A 16,158-nucleotide genomic window follows, 5' to 3' on the forward strand; every position below is an offset into this window, starting at 1 on the left:
GGTCCGGTGGCTTGGGGTGAGAGATGGTGCTGTCCATAGACGTGACCGTACGAGTGTGTAAACATTAATGAATCCCCCTCCTACTTTCAACAGCCATAATACCGAAGGGTGGCTTTTGTGGCACGTATAGTTGTATAGCTCTCATGGCCAGTGTGCAGTTGACCATAGGTCTCGTGTAATATTTCCCTTAATTTTTATTACATTTCCATACAAAAAAAATTGCCATTTAGTGTACGTCATCTCCTCTCCTCAGTAAAGTCATTCAGTGTCCTTCTATTTCAGTTGCTTTCCGTATATATGACATGGACAAGGACGGCTACATCTCCAATGGCGAGCTTTTCCAAGTATTGAAGATGATGGTCGGAAACAACCTGAAAGACACCCAGCTACAGCAGATAGTAGACAAAACGATTATCAATGCAGATAAAGACGGGGACGGAAGAATATCCTTCGAAGAGTTCTGTGCTGTAAGTTGTCTTTTCTTGGTCCTCACTGTGGTAGAGTAGATCTAAGCTTCCCGGCCACTTAAGTGATGATCGAGTGGGAACGACGCTAGAAATGCTCTCTTGTGGAGTTCACAGTGTCTCCGATTTCAAGGACCGGACTTAAGTGATTGGGTTGTAAAAATGATGACTAAACTAAAGGTTTGCTTTACTTTCATCTCCGTACTATGCAAAAAAAACAGGACCTTGACTGTCCTCATTATTCCTACCAGAAGTAGAGCTTTAGGAAACGTTCAGCCTTTGCTTTTGTCAGACGATTCGCCTCTCTTAGGAAACCGGATCAGGCAAGGACATTAGTGAAGTTCTGAGCAGTGGGATTTGTGTATTACTGTGAAACTTATATTTTAATAATTCAGGTCATGGCTCTGAACATTGTGCCCTTATTACCAGGCACCACGCTGTACATTACTGTAGTGTCCCCAGCATTATTGTACCTCGGTGCATAAGACTTATTCCATTTTGTAGGGTTTCATATGATGATAATCACAGAGTGTATATTCGTCAAGTCAATTCACGGTCCCGTGATTTTACACAGGGGCATCTATTGAGACGCAGTGGTCTGAGTCCATGTGTGACAACTACCTGGTGACTATCCGTGGGGCTAGTTTCTGATTTAAAGGGAATCTGTCCAGGGAAAAGCACTTTTAGGACTCATGTACACGACCGTTGTTTTTGTCCTCATCCGATCTGTATTTTTTGCTGGTCAAATGCAGACCTATTCACTTCAGTGGGGCTGCAAAAGATGTGGACACCGTGTGCCGTCCGTATCTGTATGTCCATTCTGCATCATCATCAAAAATATAGAACATGTCCTATTCTTTTCCGTATTATGGACAAGGATAGTACAGTTCTGTAGAGCACTGGACGTTTTGTTCCGGTAAATCCCAAAATTACACAGCCGGTATATGTTTTTGCGGTAATGGGACCATTGATGCAGTCACCTAAATCATTGTTTAAACCAGGGATGCTCAACCTGCGTCCCTCCAGCTGTTGTAAAACTACAACTCGCACCATGCCCTGCTGCAGGCTGATAGCAGTAGGCTGTCCAGTAATGCTAGGAGTTGTAGTTTTGCAACAGCTGGAGGGTCGCAGGTTGGGTATCCTTGGTTTAGACCAATCATCTGCTGCTGGAAAACAAGGATTATGCATGAGGACGAGTGATGGCATTCGCTTCCATACTGTGGTGGAGATCGCTGCATGTAAATGTAGAGGTCTCCTCCACTGACGAGTAGGTGCTTGTCGGGAAGGAACACTTCCTTCCTTACAATCGTCTGCTCAATTGAGCAGTCTAAAGGGACCCTAAGAGATGCCTATATTTAGATTAGACCCTCTAAAACTGTGAGATGCCCCCTAGTTGTGTGCAGCTTTTACAGAAGTGATTGAGAGATATTGTTAATATTAGCAAGGACTTCTACCAGAAGTGGTGATGCCCAGGCATTACCTTGGTGTGTTTCATGAGGCCATAGTAGAAAAAGCCCTATTTTTGATCACATCGACACTTGCACCTTCTAAAGGGGTTCTCCGGAAATTAAGAAAATGAAAATACTTTATTATAAATATATTCCCAAATTACTTTTAATGACTTGTTTTGTCTGGGGAGCAATCATTAGGAAAAATAAAATGTCTGCCGTCCTAAACACTCAGGAGGACAATTTACTTTAGAACACTGAGCTAAAGAGCTGCCTCGTCCTCCTCTCCTACTTGTCAGGGATTATGATCTTTAATACAGTTTAATATGATCTTCAGTTGAATCTCTGTAGCAATGGAGTTCATGAGGAGACATGAAGTACAGAGAGGAGGGTGAGGATGGGGCTAATGAGCAGCAGCGCTTGTATGCACTCTCCATTACCACAGTCTGTCCTGTCCGTTCTCACTGTACTCCATGTTTCCTCATGAACTCCAATCCCACAGAGATTCAGCTGAAGATCTGATCGGCTGTATTCAGGATCATAATCCCTGACAAGTAGGAGAGGAGGATGAGGCAGATCTTTACCTCAGTGTTGTGAAGTAACTTTTCCTGCTATGCGATTAGGACAGGTTTTGTGTGTACTAATAGAACGGCGACCATTTTATTTCCCCTGATAATTGCTCCTTAGACAAAACGAACCATTATAACTGATGAAAGGTATTGGGTAATGTATTTATAATAAAGTAATACTATATTTAGGTGGGTTGTCTGGGCTTTTACTATTGATGACCTATCCTCAGGATAGATCATCAATATCCGATCGGTGGGGGTCCGGCAGCCCCGTCGATCAGCTGTATGAGGAGACTTTGCCATAGACAGCAGCGGTGAACAGGAAGAGATGCCGGAGACGGCACAGCGCACTGTCTCCTCATACAGCTGATCGGCCGGGTGTCAGACCCCTGCCGATCTGATATTGATGACCTATCCTGAGGATGGGTCATCAGTATTAAAAGCCTGGACAACCTCTTTAAAGGGAACCTGTCACGTGGATTTTGGGTATAGAGCTAAGGACATGGGCTGCTAGATCACCGCTAGCACATCCGCAATATCCATTCCCCATAGCTCTGTGTGCTTTTATTGTGTCATTAAAAACGATTTTCTATATATGTAAATGAGGCTACTTATTTACATAAAAAAGCTTCTCCCAATTTTTGGTGTTCAAAACTAGAGAAGTAGATTCTTTGTGACACAGCTTCATGGAAATGTTTTTTTTTTTTTTTTTTTTAAACCAGTGATCTGTACAACGTCTACAAGTTTTATTGTTTTCTTTCTTCTTACAGGTGGTGGGAGGTTTAGATATCCACAAAAAGATGGTGGTTGACGTGTGACTCCTCAGAGCAACACCCAACACTTCTGCTTTCTTCTCCATCTCTGAAGATCTGCTCAAGACGTCCAGCAACGCTGTATTTTAAATGGAAGTATTTTTCTCTGTGAAGCCACATTTTCCAACATGAGCCTCATGAAGCCAACCTAAGTGTTATTGAACTTTTTAATTCTCTCAATAACTCAGTGTAGCACTTTATAGTCTGAAGGACAGCACAGTGGGGAAGAAGAGATGGAGAAAAAGAAGGGAGTTGGCTTTTTTTTTTTTATTTATTTCTCTTCATCTTTTATAACAAGGAGTATATAGCTTTCTATGTAGTGATTAGGTGGGCTGTAATTGAATTTACTTGAGTAAAGAAAACAAACTAAACCTAGACTAAAAAAAAAAAAAAAAAAGTGCCAAGCAGAACATAAAGCCGTTCTATACCCAAAATTGAAATCCTTACTTTTATTTCACACAGTTTTATATATATATATATATATATATATATATATAGTAGAAGAATGTAAACTTTCTGCTGGGTGTCTGGTCAGTGTGTATTGTTTCTTGTGATATAAGTTGTTGTTTTTTTTCTTTAGATTTTTGTACATTAACCGGTTGGTTGCTTCCTGTTAATCTACTTTACACATTGTGGTTTTTTTTTTTTTAGTTTTTTTTTTTTTTTAAAAGACAGGAAATTTGTATGTTTAATTTATACATGTTCTAATATATTACCAGGGACTGTGTCTCTTGCTTCTTGAAACATAGCTGAATGTTACTGCCAAGTGAAGAACCCTTTATAATGCATCTAGCAATTGCACAGAAACCTGCTTTACGTAGTCGCCGACGCAAAAGCCACTACTATACTGTTCCGTCAGTGCAACGGGTACACCCGACCAGGATCTATTGGATCTATTCCCTATTACACACACAAAGCGACAGTAGTCAGGGTGGAGAACTTGGAATCGAAATCTTCTCTCCCACCGATTGAATAGAGCAAACTACTGCAGGCAGCATGACTGGTAATATTTAAAATAATATATGTATATTGGTTATAGGCGAGGATATTTTTATTTAGGGGTGGTCATTCTTTCTGTGTAATCTATCATGTGAATTTAAACTATATATCGTTTGGTCTGTCCTTATTTACTACATCGTGTGATATAAAAGTAGCGAGCCCCCCTTTTTTTTTTTTAAAACCTGCCTCCTTTTCTGCTGTGGCACGATTGGCTGCATATATTACATACACTCAAACAGATTTTTTTTTTTCTTTTTTTTAAAGCATATCGTTTTTTTCTTTTTTTAATCAGGGCTAGTGAATTCTAAAAAAAAATAAAAAAAAATAAAAAAAATGGGGAAAAAGTGTCTGCCTGCCATAGCTGTTCCTTCAACTGAGTGCTGCACATCATGGGCTCTGTCTGTGCGAGAGAAATCAAGGTGCTTGGTGTCCTTGCATGACATGGAGTTTTGCATGTAGATCGATTTGAAATGTTCCTCTTGTTTACATAATTTGCATTATATATAAATATATATATAAATATAAAAGAAATGTTGCCAAACTTTGGTACATGTTGATGTTTAACAATCGGGGGGGAAAAAAAAAAATTATAAAAAAAAAAGGAAAAAAAAAAAAAATCTCCACACACCATGTAAGTTTTTGTTCCTCTGGATCAGTCTGTGGTTCATTATCCCAGCCAGTGGTCTTCTGTTCCAGTGTCAGCTGCCATGTGCTCTGCTTCATGGGGGATATAGTCTTTTTTTAATTTTTTCTTGTACATACATTGTGTTAAACATTTTAGCGTATGCTTTCTATTTCTAACGCTTGTGCATATCTGGGCTGAAGTTAAAATAGCAATCATTTCCTTATTGGAGATTTTTTTTTTTTTTCAAGTTTGCGTGGGGAAATGGTTATTGTTGAATGTTTCATTTTTTCCCTCTGCATGCTATATAAATTGTAGGAAATTAGACTTCATACTGTATGAATAAAGAAACAGAACTTGTTAATCAGTGTCCGGTCTCTTTACTGTGCCTCAAATGTCTTCCATTGTTAGGGCTCATGCACACGGCCGTTGGTCGGCCATTCTGTGCATTTGGGACCACAATTTGCAGTCCCCAATGCACGGGCAACACCTGTGCGGATTCCGCAGACTGATCCAGACCCATTCATCTTAAATGGGTCCGTGATCCGTCCGCACCGCCAAAAAATAGAACATGTTCTATTTTTTTTTTTTTTTGGTGCGGAGGCACGGAGAGAAACCCCCATGGAAGCACTTCCTAGTGTGTCCGTAGAGTTCCATGCCTCCGTTCCGCACCTCACCTTCCAGATTGCGGACCCATTCAAGTGAATGGGTCCGCATCCGTGATACGGTGTGCAAATGGCCGGTGACCGTGTATTGCGGGCCGCAATACGGGCTCGGCCGGCACACGTACCTGTGCATGAGCCCTTATGGAGAATTAGGCAGTCTTGTCTGTTCCTCCACAGAGACCCCAATGTTAGAGAATTTGTGTGCTACCAAGCATGGGTAGAAGGGGGTGACATGATCTTTAGGGTATGTCCAAACGGGAAATAAAATGCAATGTGAAATTTGGCTGTGGGTTTTTCACGCAGTGTGTGGATGAGATTTATCGAAAGCGGATTCACTTTGTTGCTAAAAGTCTGTACATTTCCATGATACTCTTATGCTGCATGATAATCATATTATGCACCCCCAAATTATCCAGCCTCAGGTACCCACCACTTGTGGTGGTATGGGGCATTTTCCTTTTAAAGGGATTCTGTCACCAGGATTTACCCTTAGAGATATTTATATGTGCCCATCAGTCCCCTTGTTTTGTATTAAATGATCCCACTCTTACTGCTCTGTGTCTTTTATTCTTCCAAAAAGCGATTTTATAGATATGTAAATTACCTTGCTAAGGAGCCCAAGGGGTTGTCCCACGATCCGTTGGAGTCCAGCCGCGCCCATCGTTCTGGAGCCCAGCACAGATTACCAGTTAATTTATTCACTGCACTTTCCCTGACGTCATTCCTTTCAAGCGCCGTAATCCATCGCACTGTACACAGTAGTCTGCACCCATGCGGACTACTGCCACAGGTTTAGTCGATCCAACTGCGCATGACAGAATCCCTTTTAAGGCGTCATGCACACAACCATATATTGTATCCGTGTCTGATACACAGTTTTTGCAGATTGCACGAGGACGCTGTCGTATACGCTGATCCAGAGCATCCCAAACAAGCTCAATGGGTGACATGTCCGGTGAGTATGCTGGCCATGCAAGAACTGGGATGTTTTCAGCTTCCAGGAATTGTTACAGATCCTTGCAATATGGGGCCGTGCATTATCATGCTGCAATATGAGGTAATGGTCTTGGATGAATGGCACAACAATGGGCCTCAGGATCTCGTCACGGTATCTCTGTGCATTCAAAATGCCATCAATAAAATGTACCTGTGTTCATTGTCCATAACATACGCCTGCCCATACCATAACCCCACCGCCACCATGGGCCACTCGATCCACAACGTTGACATCAGCAAACTGCTCACCCACACACGCTGTCTGCCATCTGCCCTGAACAGTGAAAACTGGGACTCATCCGTGAACAGAATGTCTCTCCAACGTGCCAGACGCCATCAAATGTGAGCATTTGCCCACTCAAGTCGGTTAGGACGACGAACTGCAGTCAGGTCCAGACCCCGATGAGGATGACGAGCTTCCCTGAGACGGTTTCTGACAGTTTGTGCAGAAATTCTTTGGTTATGCAAACCGATTGTTGCTGCAGCTGTCCGGGTGGCTGGTCTCAGATGATCATGGAGGTGAACATGCTGGATGTGGAGGTCCTGGGCTGGTGTGGTTACACGTGGTCTGCGGTTGTGAGGCCGGTTGGATGTACTGGCAAATTCTCTGAAACGCCTTATGGTAGAGAAATGAACATTTATTGCACGGGCAACAGCTCTGGTAGACATTCCTGCAGTAAGCATGCCAATTGTACGCTCCCTCAAACGTTGCGACATCTGTGGCATTGTGCTGTGTGATCAAACTGCACATTTCAGAGTGGCCTTTTATTGTGGGCAGTCTAAGGCAGACCTGTGCAGTATTCATGCTGTCTAATCAGCACCTTGATATGCCACACCTGTGAGGTGGGATGGATTATCTCAGCAAAGGAGAAGTGCTCACTAACACAGATTTAGACAGATTTGTGAACAATATTTGACAGTAATGGGTCTTTTGTGTATGTAGAAAATGTTTCAGATCTTTGAGTTCAGCTCATGCAAAATGGGAGCAAAACCGAAAGTGTTGCATTTATATTTTTGCTCAGTGTATAAACCCCTGCACTGCCAGCCTATGTATATGTAGTAACCCCCACACTGCTATATATAGCGATGGAGATCTTATATACATAAGTCTATTTATTAGACTGGCAGTGCAGGAAAAGACTGAACCAAATTGATCTCGATTTGCCCTATGTGCAACACTACTCATGTATTACTGCAGATGATAATCTAAAATCACGGTGACCGACTCGCTTTACAATCTGTGAACGATTCTATCAGAAGTGTTGTTAATTTGGCTGACATTAAAGAGGTTCTATTGGAACACAGGGCCCGCTGATCAGACACTTATCTGTAAGTAGGGGATGTATTTGTAATGTGACAACCTCTTTAAGTAGCAGACTTTCCAGAAACCACTACTTCATGTTTTTTTTGTGCCATAATCAACGAGAAAGTAGTTGTGTAATGTACAGGTAAGTGTCCACAGTGTAGCATAGAACATAGAATGTGTCGGCAGATAAGAACCATTTGGCCCATCTAGTCTGCCCAATATACTGAATACTATGGATAGCCCCCGGCCCTATCTTATATGAAGGATGGCCTTATGCCTATCCCATGCATGCTTAAACTCCTTCACTGTATTTGCAGCTACCACTTCTGCAGGAAGGCTATTCCATGCATCCACTACTCTCTCAGTAAAGTAATACTTCCTTATATTACTTTTAAACCTTTGCCCCTCTAATTTAAAACTGTGTCCTCTTGTGGTAGTTTTTCTTCTTTTAAATATGCTCTCTTCCTTTACCGAGTTGATTCCCTTTATGTATTTAAAAGTTTCTATCATATCCCCTCTGTCTCGTCTTTCTTCTAAGCTATACATATTAAGGTCCTTTTAACCTTTCCTGGTAAGTTTTATCCTGCAATCCATGTACTAGTTTAGTAGCTCTTCTCTGAACTCTCTCTAGAGTATCTATATCCTTCTGGAGATATGGCCTCCAGTACTGCGCACAATACTCCAAGTGAGGTCTCACCAGTGTTCTGTACAGCGGCATAAGCACTTCACTCTTTCTACTGCTTATACCTCTCCCTATACATCCAAGCATTCTGCTGGCATTTCGTGCTGCTCTATTACATTGTCTTCCCACCTTTAAGTCTTCTGAAATAATTACTCCTAAGGCTCCATTCACACGTCCGCAAAATGGGTCCGCATCCTTTCCGCAATTTTTTGCGGAAAGTGTGCGGACCCATTCATTCTCTATGGGGACGGAATGGATGCGGACAGCACACAGTGTGCTGTCTGCAGCCGCAATTGCGGAGCGCGCCCCCGATTTTGGGTACGCAGCTCCGCAAAAAGATAGAGCATGTCCTATTCTTGTCCGCAGCTTGCGGACAAGAATAGTCATTTCTATGGGGGTGACGGTCTGGTGTGTTGCGGACCCGCAACACACCACGGACGTGTGAATGTAGCCTAAATCCCTTTCCTCAGATACTGAGGTCAGGACTGTGTCAAATATTCTATATTCTGCCCTTGGGTTTTTACGCCCCAGGTGCATTATCTTGCACTTATCCACATTAAATTTCAGTTTCCAGAGTTCTGACCATTCTTCTAGTTTTCCTAAATCCTTTTCCATTTGGCGTTTCCCTCCAGGAACATCAACCCTGTTACATATCTTTGTGTCATCAGCAAAAAGACAAACCTTACCAGCGAGGCCTTTTGCAATATCACTTATGAAGATATTAAACAAAATCGGTCCCAGTACAGATCCCTGTGGAACCCCACTGGTAACATTACCTTGTTTTGAATGTTCTCCATTGACTACAACCCTCTGTTGTCTGTCACTCAGCCACTGCCTAATCCACTCCAGTCCTAACAATCCTTCTACTAGTGACCTAATTTCTTATATGATCACGGCAGTAAGGCTACATATTTCCATACTGCTGTGTAACGGGCAGGATCCACTCCATGATACCTACTGTCATTTTCTTTGGAAATTAAAGCGGTATTGTGGTTACACTGTTATCCCCTATCCACGGGAAAACTATTCGATCGGTGAGGGTCCTACAGCTGGGACCCCCACCGATCACAACAACAGGGGCTCCGTACCCCCTGAAATGTATGAAGAGGCTGGTCAGGCATGTGTGCTGCCGCTTCATTAATTTCTATCGGAGTTCTGGGAATAACGGAGCACAGCACGTGGCTATCTCCAGGATTCCCATAGAAATTAATGGAACAGCCGCACACAAGCTCAACTGGCTGCTCCATTCATTGCTGTTCTTGTGATCGGTGGTGGTCCCAGCAGTAGGACCCTCACTGATCTAAGGCAAGGGCTGGATTTCTTGCTACTGCCGCGGCGATCCCATATATTTTTATGGGATCACTGCTGCTCAGTGATCCTGGCTGTGATAGGCGTAGTTCTTGCTTAATAGTTACCTTCTATCTTTTGGATAGGGGATAACTTAATGTAACTGGAATACTCCTTTAATTTCTAGAGAAAATAAAAGTAGGTATCATGGAGTAGGTGCTGCATGGTGGTATGGAAATGTGTGCGCTGAACTGTTCATACAGTAACCTCCCTGCCCTGATAATCTAAGAAATTGTCACCAATCAAAGGGGGAAGAGGTGGAACGTAAGCGCAGACAGAACACAACAGGAATGGGTGGGCACGAGAGGATTCATGTGGAAAACTCTACTCCGCTCAAGGACATCTTCACCAGCAGATCATTGCAGCCTTTTTCTTATACATGTATATTAGGAAACTGTACTTGAGCTTTGATTGTATAACATGGCCTGTAATCGGAGGCCGATCCTGGGCCACAATGCACAATTTGTAACAGGGCCCCCACCATACTCGTGTTATGGCAGAGGGTCCATTGCATCTCCTCCTGCTACACCACAGCCTCTAACACACACGGGTAGGGGTGGATCTTACATTTCTGTGGCCCCATGGGCCTGGTATGCCCCACTCAGCAGTGGAGCCCTGGCAACTAAATGGGTTGCACAGACGGTATGTCAGCCCCTTTTGGTTGCTTTTTTTTTGTTATCCAGCCAACTGCCTGAGGCCAGCCGGCACCCCCTGATCTTAGGGGTCCCAAGCAGTTGCTTGGTTTGTGTGTTGGTAAAGTCCACCCCAACATAAGATCCAGTGACTTTACTAATGTTCAATCAGAACATAAACTAAAGGCAATCACTGGGACCAACGTGATCTTGTTCTTACTGGACAGGTGGCAATACAAGCAAGATCACTCCATTCAAGAGAACAGACGCAGCCCAGTGCACTATAACAGTACAAGCGCTAGCATGATGCCCACATGGGAATCTGCGCCAGCTTTTCCACCATGGCATACTGACAGGTTTGTGAATTATTTATTGAATGCAGACTTTATAGTACTCTACATGCTACACGTCACTAATTTAATTGGAAAAAATGTTAATAGCAGCACAACGAAAAAATGAGACCTTTCTTGTGGTGGTGCCAGCCGTGTTGGGAGCCAGTCTGAAGATCCCCCTTGGATGCGTCGTATATGAAAAACCGCAGCACTCACTTGTCTTCAATTATGCAGGATTTATTCACCAACAGAAAATGCGACATTTCGACCATGAGAAAGACCATGACGGTCGAAACGTCGCATTTTTGTTGGTGAATAAATCCTGCATAATTGAAGACAAGTGAGTGCTGCGGTTTTTCATATACGACTAATTTAATTGGGTTATCCCACCATAAGAATTTATACCCTTTCCACAGTGTAGGGAATAAGTATCTGATCGGGGGAGGGTCAGACCATTGGGACCCCCCACTGATGATAAGATCGAGATAGGGTATCCCCAGAGTGAATGCAGCTACAGTTTTATGCATGGTCCTGCTTTATTCAACTATACTGCCAAAGAGAAGCGGAGTACAAAGAATGGCTAGCTTCGGCAGTTGGATAGAGCAGCATGCATGTGTCACTGCTTCTTGTGATTTGTTGGGGTCCCAGTAGTAGGATTCCCACCAGTCAGATACCCAGTAGTCATGTTATTCTAAGCGCTGAATGTCACTAACCTCATATGGTAATGCAGCTCTGCAATAGTAATCTGCCAAATTTAAGAACATAAGTTTCAAAAAGGGTTAATTACTCCTACCGGTAATTGGATTTTCCAATAGCCTCCCCAACGGCACTGACAGGAGGAGGGTGCTCCCCGGCCCCAGGAAAGGAAACAACATGGAAGCTCAAACTTTAAAAGGGCCTCCTCCCCTTACCTAATCAGTAAATAACAAAGTACACGGTACGGTAGTGATACAAGAAAAAAAATTATATTAATCCAACTGGAATACAAGAATGAACATGAAATTATAAATCCACGGAAAAGCATAATTAAGGGTGGGAAAACCCCCAGTGCCGTTGGGGAGGCTATTGGAAAATCCAATTACTGGTAAGAGTAATTAAAGGGATTCTGTCACCAGGTTTGACCCCTGTCAGCTAAACATATGCTGATGTTCAGGGCGTCTTCACGATTCGTAATGTGGGCTTATAAATGTCATCTGTCGGCTTATTTAGCTAAAAAACAGCTATTACTAACCTGTCAGTCAAACAAATAAGGTGCCCAAGGGGATGTGAAGCGATGCCAGGTGCCGGCCGCACCCGCCGCCGTTCGTGCCCAGCGCTGCCTTTCCGGACTTCTGCGCCGCCTCCTAATCCTCTGTGCCGCCTCTCGCTCTCCCTCCCCCCTCCTCCTGCTGTAAGATCTCGCGCATACAGGGGTTGAGTGAAGTGCCGGCGCATGCGCAAAAGCCAAATGGAGAAGTCCGCACGGGCGCATCAGGCAGAGCCCTGTGCGCAAGCGCGAGATCTTACAGCAGGAGGAGGGGGGAGAGCGATAGGTGGCACAGAGGATTAGGAGGCGGCGCAGAAGTCCGGAAAGGCGGCGCTGGGCACGAACGGCACCTGGCATCGCTTCACATCCCCTTGGGAACCTTATTTGTTTGACTGACAGGTTAGTAAAAGCTGTTTTTTAGCTAAATAAGCCCACAGATGACATTTATAAGCACACATTAGGAATCGTGATGAGGCCATGAACATCAGCATATGTTTAGCTGACAGGGTTGAAAACTGGTGACAGAATCCCTTTAACCCTTTTCCCCAGCGCCTCCCCAACAGCACTAAGATGAGGACTGCAAGAGAAGGCCTGTATTACCCCCACCCATCTTGCCTTTGTTATGGCCAGAAGGAAGGTAGTCTTTAAGGTCAGGAGTTTGAGGGAAATATCTTCAATAGGCTCAAACGGAGAGTCCATCAACGCCGTAAGGACTAAGTTCCAGTCCCAAGGTGGGATGGTAGAGTGTAATCTGGGGGAATCCCTGATTGCTCCCTTGATGAATCGCCTGATTAGAGATTGATCAGATAGATTTGTCTTTCAAAAAACTGCTAAAGCGGAGATCTGAACTTTAAGGGTGGATGGCTTAAGCCCCTTGTTTAAACCCGCCTGCAGAAAATCTAAAATGAGAGGTATGTTGAGTAATGGACTTTGCTGCATCCTGTTATTAGAAAACAAAAGGAAAGCTTTCCACGTTATGAGATAGATCTTGGAGGTTATGATTTTCCTACTTTTTAGTAAGGCCTGAATGGGGGGACTGCATATAGTAGACCCTTTGGCCAGGAGCGAGATAGGGCGTCCACTATCTCTGGACCGTCTAGGGGGGACAGGGAACAAAATATTTATACTTTCCTGTTCATCCGGTCTGCGAATAAATCCAGAACCGAAATACCCCACATCTTGGTAATTTGAAGAAAGGCATTGGCAAGTTCATTCTCCCTCTTTTAGGCTACATACACACGGCAGTGGTTTTTTTTTGCGGCCTCCGTTCCGTTTTTTTTTGCGGATCGGATGGTTTCCCATTCATTTCTATGGATCCGTTAAAAATGTCCGCAAAAAAAGTACTGCATGTCCTATTCTTGTCCGCAATAAACCTTTTGAAGTCAATGGGTCCACCAAAAAATGCGGATGACCAACGAAAGGCATCCGTATGTCATCCGCATCCGTTTTTTTTGCGGATGGTTGCTGCTAAACCTGTATATATATTAAATGTCAAGAATTGCATCCTTTAGGTTTTTTTTGCGGACCGCAAAAAAAAAACCTGAAGACACGCGGAAACACAACCTACAAAATTTGCGGACAAACGGAACGGATGTGGATGTAAAAAAAAAAACAGGAACACGGATCCGCTATTTGCGGACCACAAAAAACAACTGTCGAGTGCATGTAGCCTTAGAGTTTGACGGCTGAGGAAGTCGGCCACCATATTGCTGCTTCCTTTTAAATGCACGGCCGTTAGAGCGGATAGGTGTTTCTCTGCAAAAAGAAAGATATCCCTTGATGTTACTGGCAGAGATCTGCTTCGGGTACCTCCTTCCCTGTTTAAATAAGCGACTGTTGTCATATTGTCCGACAGGATTTTGATATGATCGAGAGAGGTTCTTGAGTGAAGGGCCAGAAGAACTTCGTAGACTGCTCTGAGCTCTCTTAGGTTTGACGATGCATTTACCATGGAATCGTCCCAGACTCCTTGAACCATAAGGTCCCCCGCATGGCCTCCCCAGCCTCGTCTGCTGGCATCTGTAGACACCACTAGAAGATTTTCTTGACGCCAGAAGACACCTCTCTGCAGATTTCTTTTTATCCTCCACCAAGCCAGTCAACGTTTTACGAACAGTGGAACTGAAACTTTTTTGTCTAGAGAGTTTCTGTTGCCATCCCAAGATGCTAGAAGAAAGTCTTTCAGAATTCTAGTGTGGCTTTGTGCCCATCGGACAGCAGGGATAGATGTCAGAATTCCCAGGATTGCCATGACGTTTCTGATAGTAGCGGATCTTAGACTGCAAAACTGGTTTACCTTTAGTTGAAGGGACGACTGTTTCTCTTCTGGGAGGAAGGACATTAGTAAGCAAGAGTCGAGAAGAACCCCTAAAAAGACTTTTTGCTAAGCCGGAACAAGGTTGGATTTTTTGACATTTATGATCCATCCCAGATCCATGAAAGTCTTTTGAACAAGGTCTAGGTGCACTAGAAGCTGATCATCTGATTCTGCTGCTAATAGGAAGTTGTCTAAGTATGGCACAATAAGAACGTTCTGTAGATGAAGATAACTGATTATTTCTGCCACTACTTTCGTGAAAATTCTGGGAGCTGATGGCAGGCCAAAGGGGAGTGCTTGAAATTAAAAGTAACCTCTCATAAATACTGCTATCCTGAGAAATTTTTGATGATCTTTGAAAATGGGTACATGGTAGTATGAGTCCTGCAAATCTATTGTCGCCATGTAACATTGTTGAGGAAGATTTATTGTTAATTTGATGGTCTCCATCTTGAACCTCTCGTTCAGACTCCTTAGATTTATAATAAGCCTTAAGGATCCCTCTGGTTTTTTTTTAAGAGAAAAACTGGGGAATAAAAACCTCGCTATTGCTGGCTTTCTGGAACTGGTAGCAGGACCTCTTTTTGAAACAAGTTGGTTATCTGTCTCTAGGGATGACTGTTCCTCTTTCTTTGCCAAAGGTTTGTTGATGAAAAAGTGGTCTGGTGGGTAAGTACTGAACTCTAGCATGAAACCCCTTTGAATAGCAGCTAGTATCCAAGGGGAGGCTCCTATATCTCTCCATTGTGGAACAAATTTTTTCAATCTTGCTCCCACCTGGTCTCTGACGTCATTGAGTGGTCTTTGATGAACTATCAGGATTAAAGAGGAATCCCTTATTTCTTCCTCTTGACGATTGCTATCTCCCTGAGTATTCTCTCTTTTTTTGTTCTAGTTTAAGCATCCTTTGACTACGAAAGGAGGGTCTCTGATGAAAATGTTTTGAGTCAGTGGGAAAACCTTTTTTCTTATCAGAAGCCTGCTCTAAAATGTCATCCAACACTGACCCAAAAAGCCTATCCCCCTCACATGGGATGGAACATAACCGTTTTTTTGAACCTGCATCTCCCGACCAAGCCATAGGGCCCTGCGGGTGGCATCTTCACAAATCATACTCCGCATGGAGTCTAAGAAGGAAGGAGATTCTTCAGCACATTTTGGGTAAGTGATTTCTTGGCTTTAGATATAAATGACTTCCTGCAGATGGTGCATTTTTTGCGACTAGAATCAGACCCAGGTGCCTTGGAGGTGGAGGTGTCTCTTCCCTACAAAATAATTGAAAAAATAAGTAGGGTTTAGAACTCCCACAGTAATAGATACCAGCACCTGGCACCTAAGGTGGATAAATGGGCAGATATGGGTTTATAGGGATATTATGCCTAAGTCAGGAGAGGAGGCTTACAGGCTTGATGGTGCTTGCGGTCACATCCAGAGGCTTGCAGGCGGTATCTGGGTCAGTAGGTGCCGACATTGCAGGGACGAGAACAGAACGTGTCGCTGCTCCCTGAATTCTGCTTCCATTTAAATCTCTCGGCCTGCTGAGAGACATCCGTGACATCATGACGTTCCTACATATGTGTGTCGCAGAGGAATGACGTCACGACGCATGCAACTCACACTACCAGAACGAGTCTCCGCCAACCGGAATGCTGCAAGGATACTGCTGCACTCCCCAAACGGAGCAAGTATAGAGCCCAGGGCTGCCTTCCAACAAGACTTAT

At 43.6% G+C, this 16,158-nt stretch overlaps 1 protein-coding gene across 1 annotated transcript in view; it reads left to right on the forward strand.

Moving 5' to 3' along the window:
* The window catches only part of PPP3R1 (protein phosphatase 3 regulatory subunit B, alpha), a 69,965-nt gene extending 65,100 nt beyond the window's left edge, over positions 1–4,865 (forward strand). Inside the window, exons 4-5 of the mRNA XM_040430180.1 lie at positions 283–467; positions 3,252–4,865. Of these exons, the coding sequence (XP_040286114.1) occupies positions 283–467; positions 3,252–3,299 (233 nt within the window). The 3' untranslated portion in view covers positions 3,300–4,865. The remainder of the gene's footprint in view (positions 1–282; positions 468–3,251) is intronic.
* The last annotated feature ends 11,293 nt before the right edge of the window (positions 4,866–16,158 follow it).

The sequence above is a fragment of the Bufo bufo genome, chromosome 4, assembly GCF_905171765.1.
Source record: "Bufo bufo chromosome 4, aBufBuf1.1, whole genome shotgun sequence".
NCBI classification, from domain to species: Eukaryota; Metazoa; Chordata; class Amphibia; order Anura; family Bufonidae; genus Bufo; species Bufo bufo.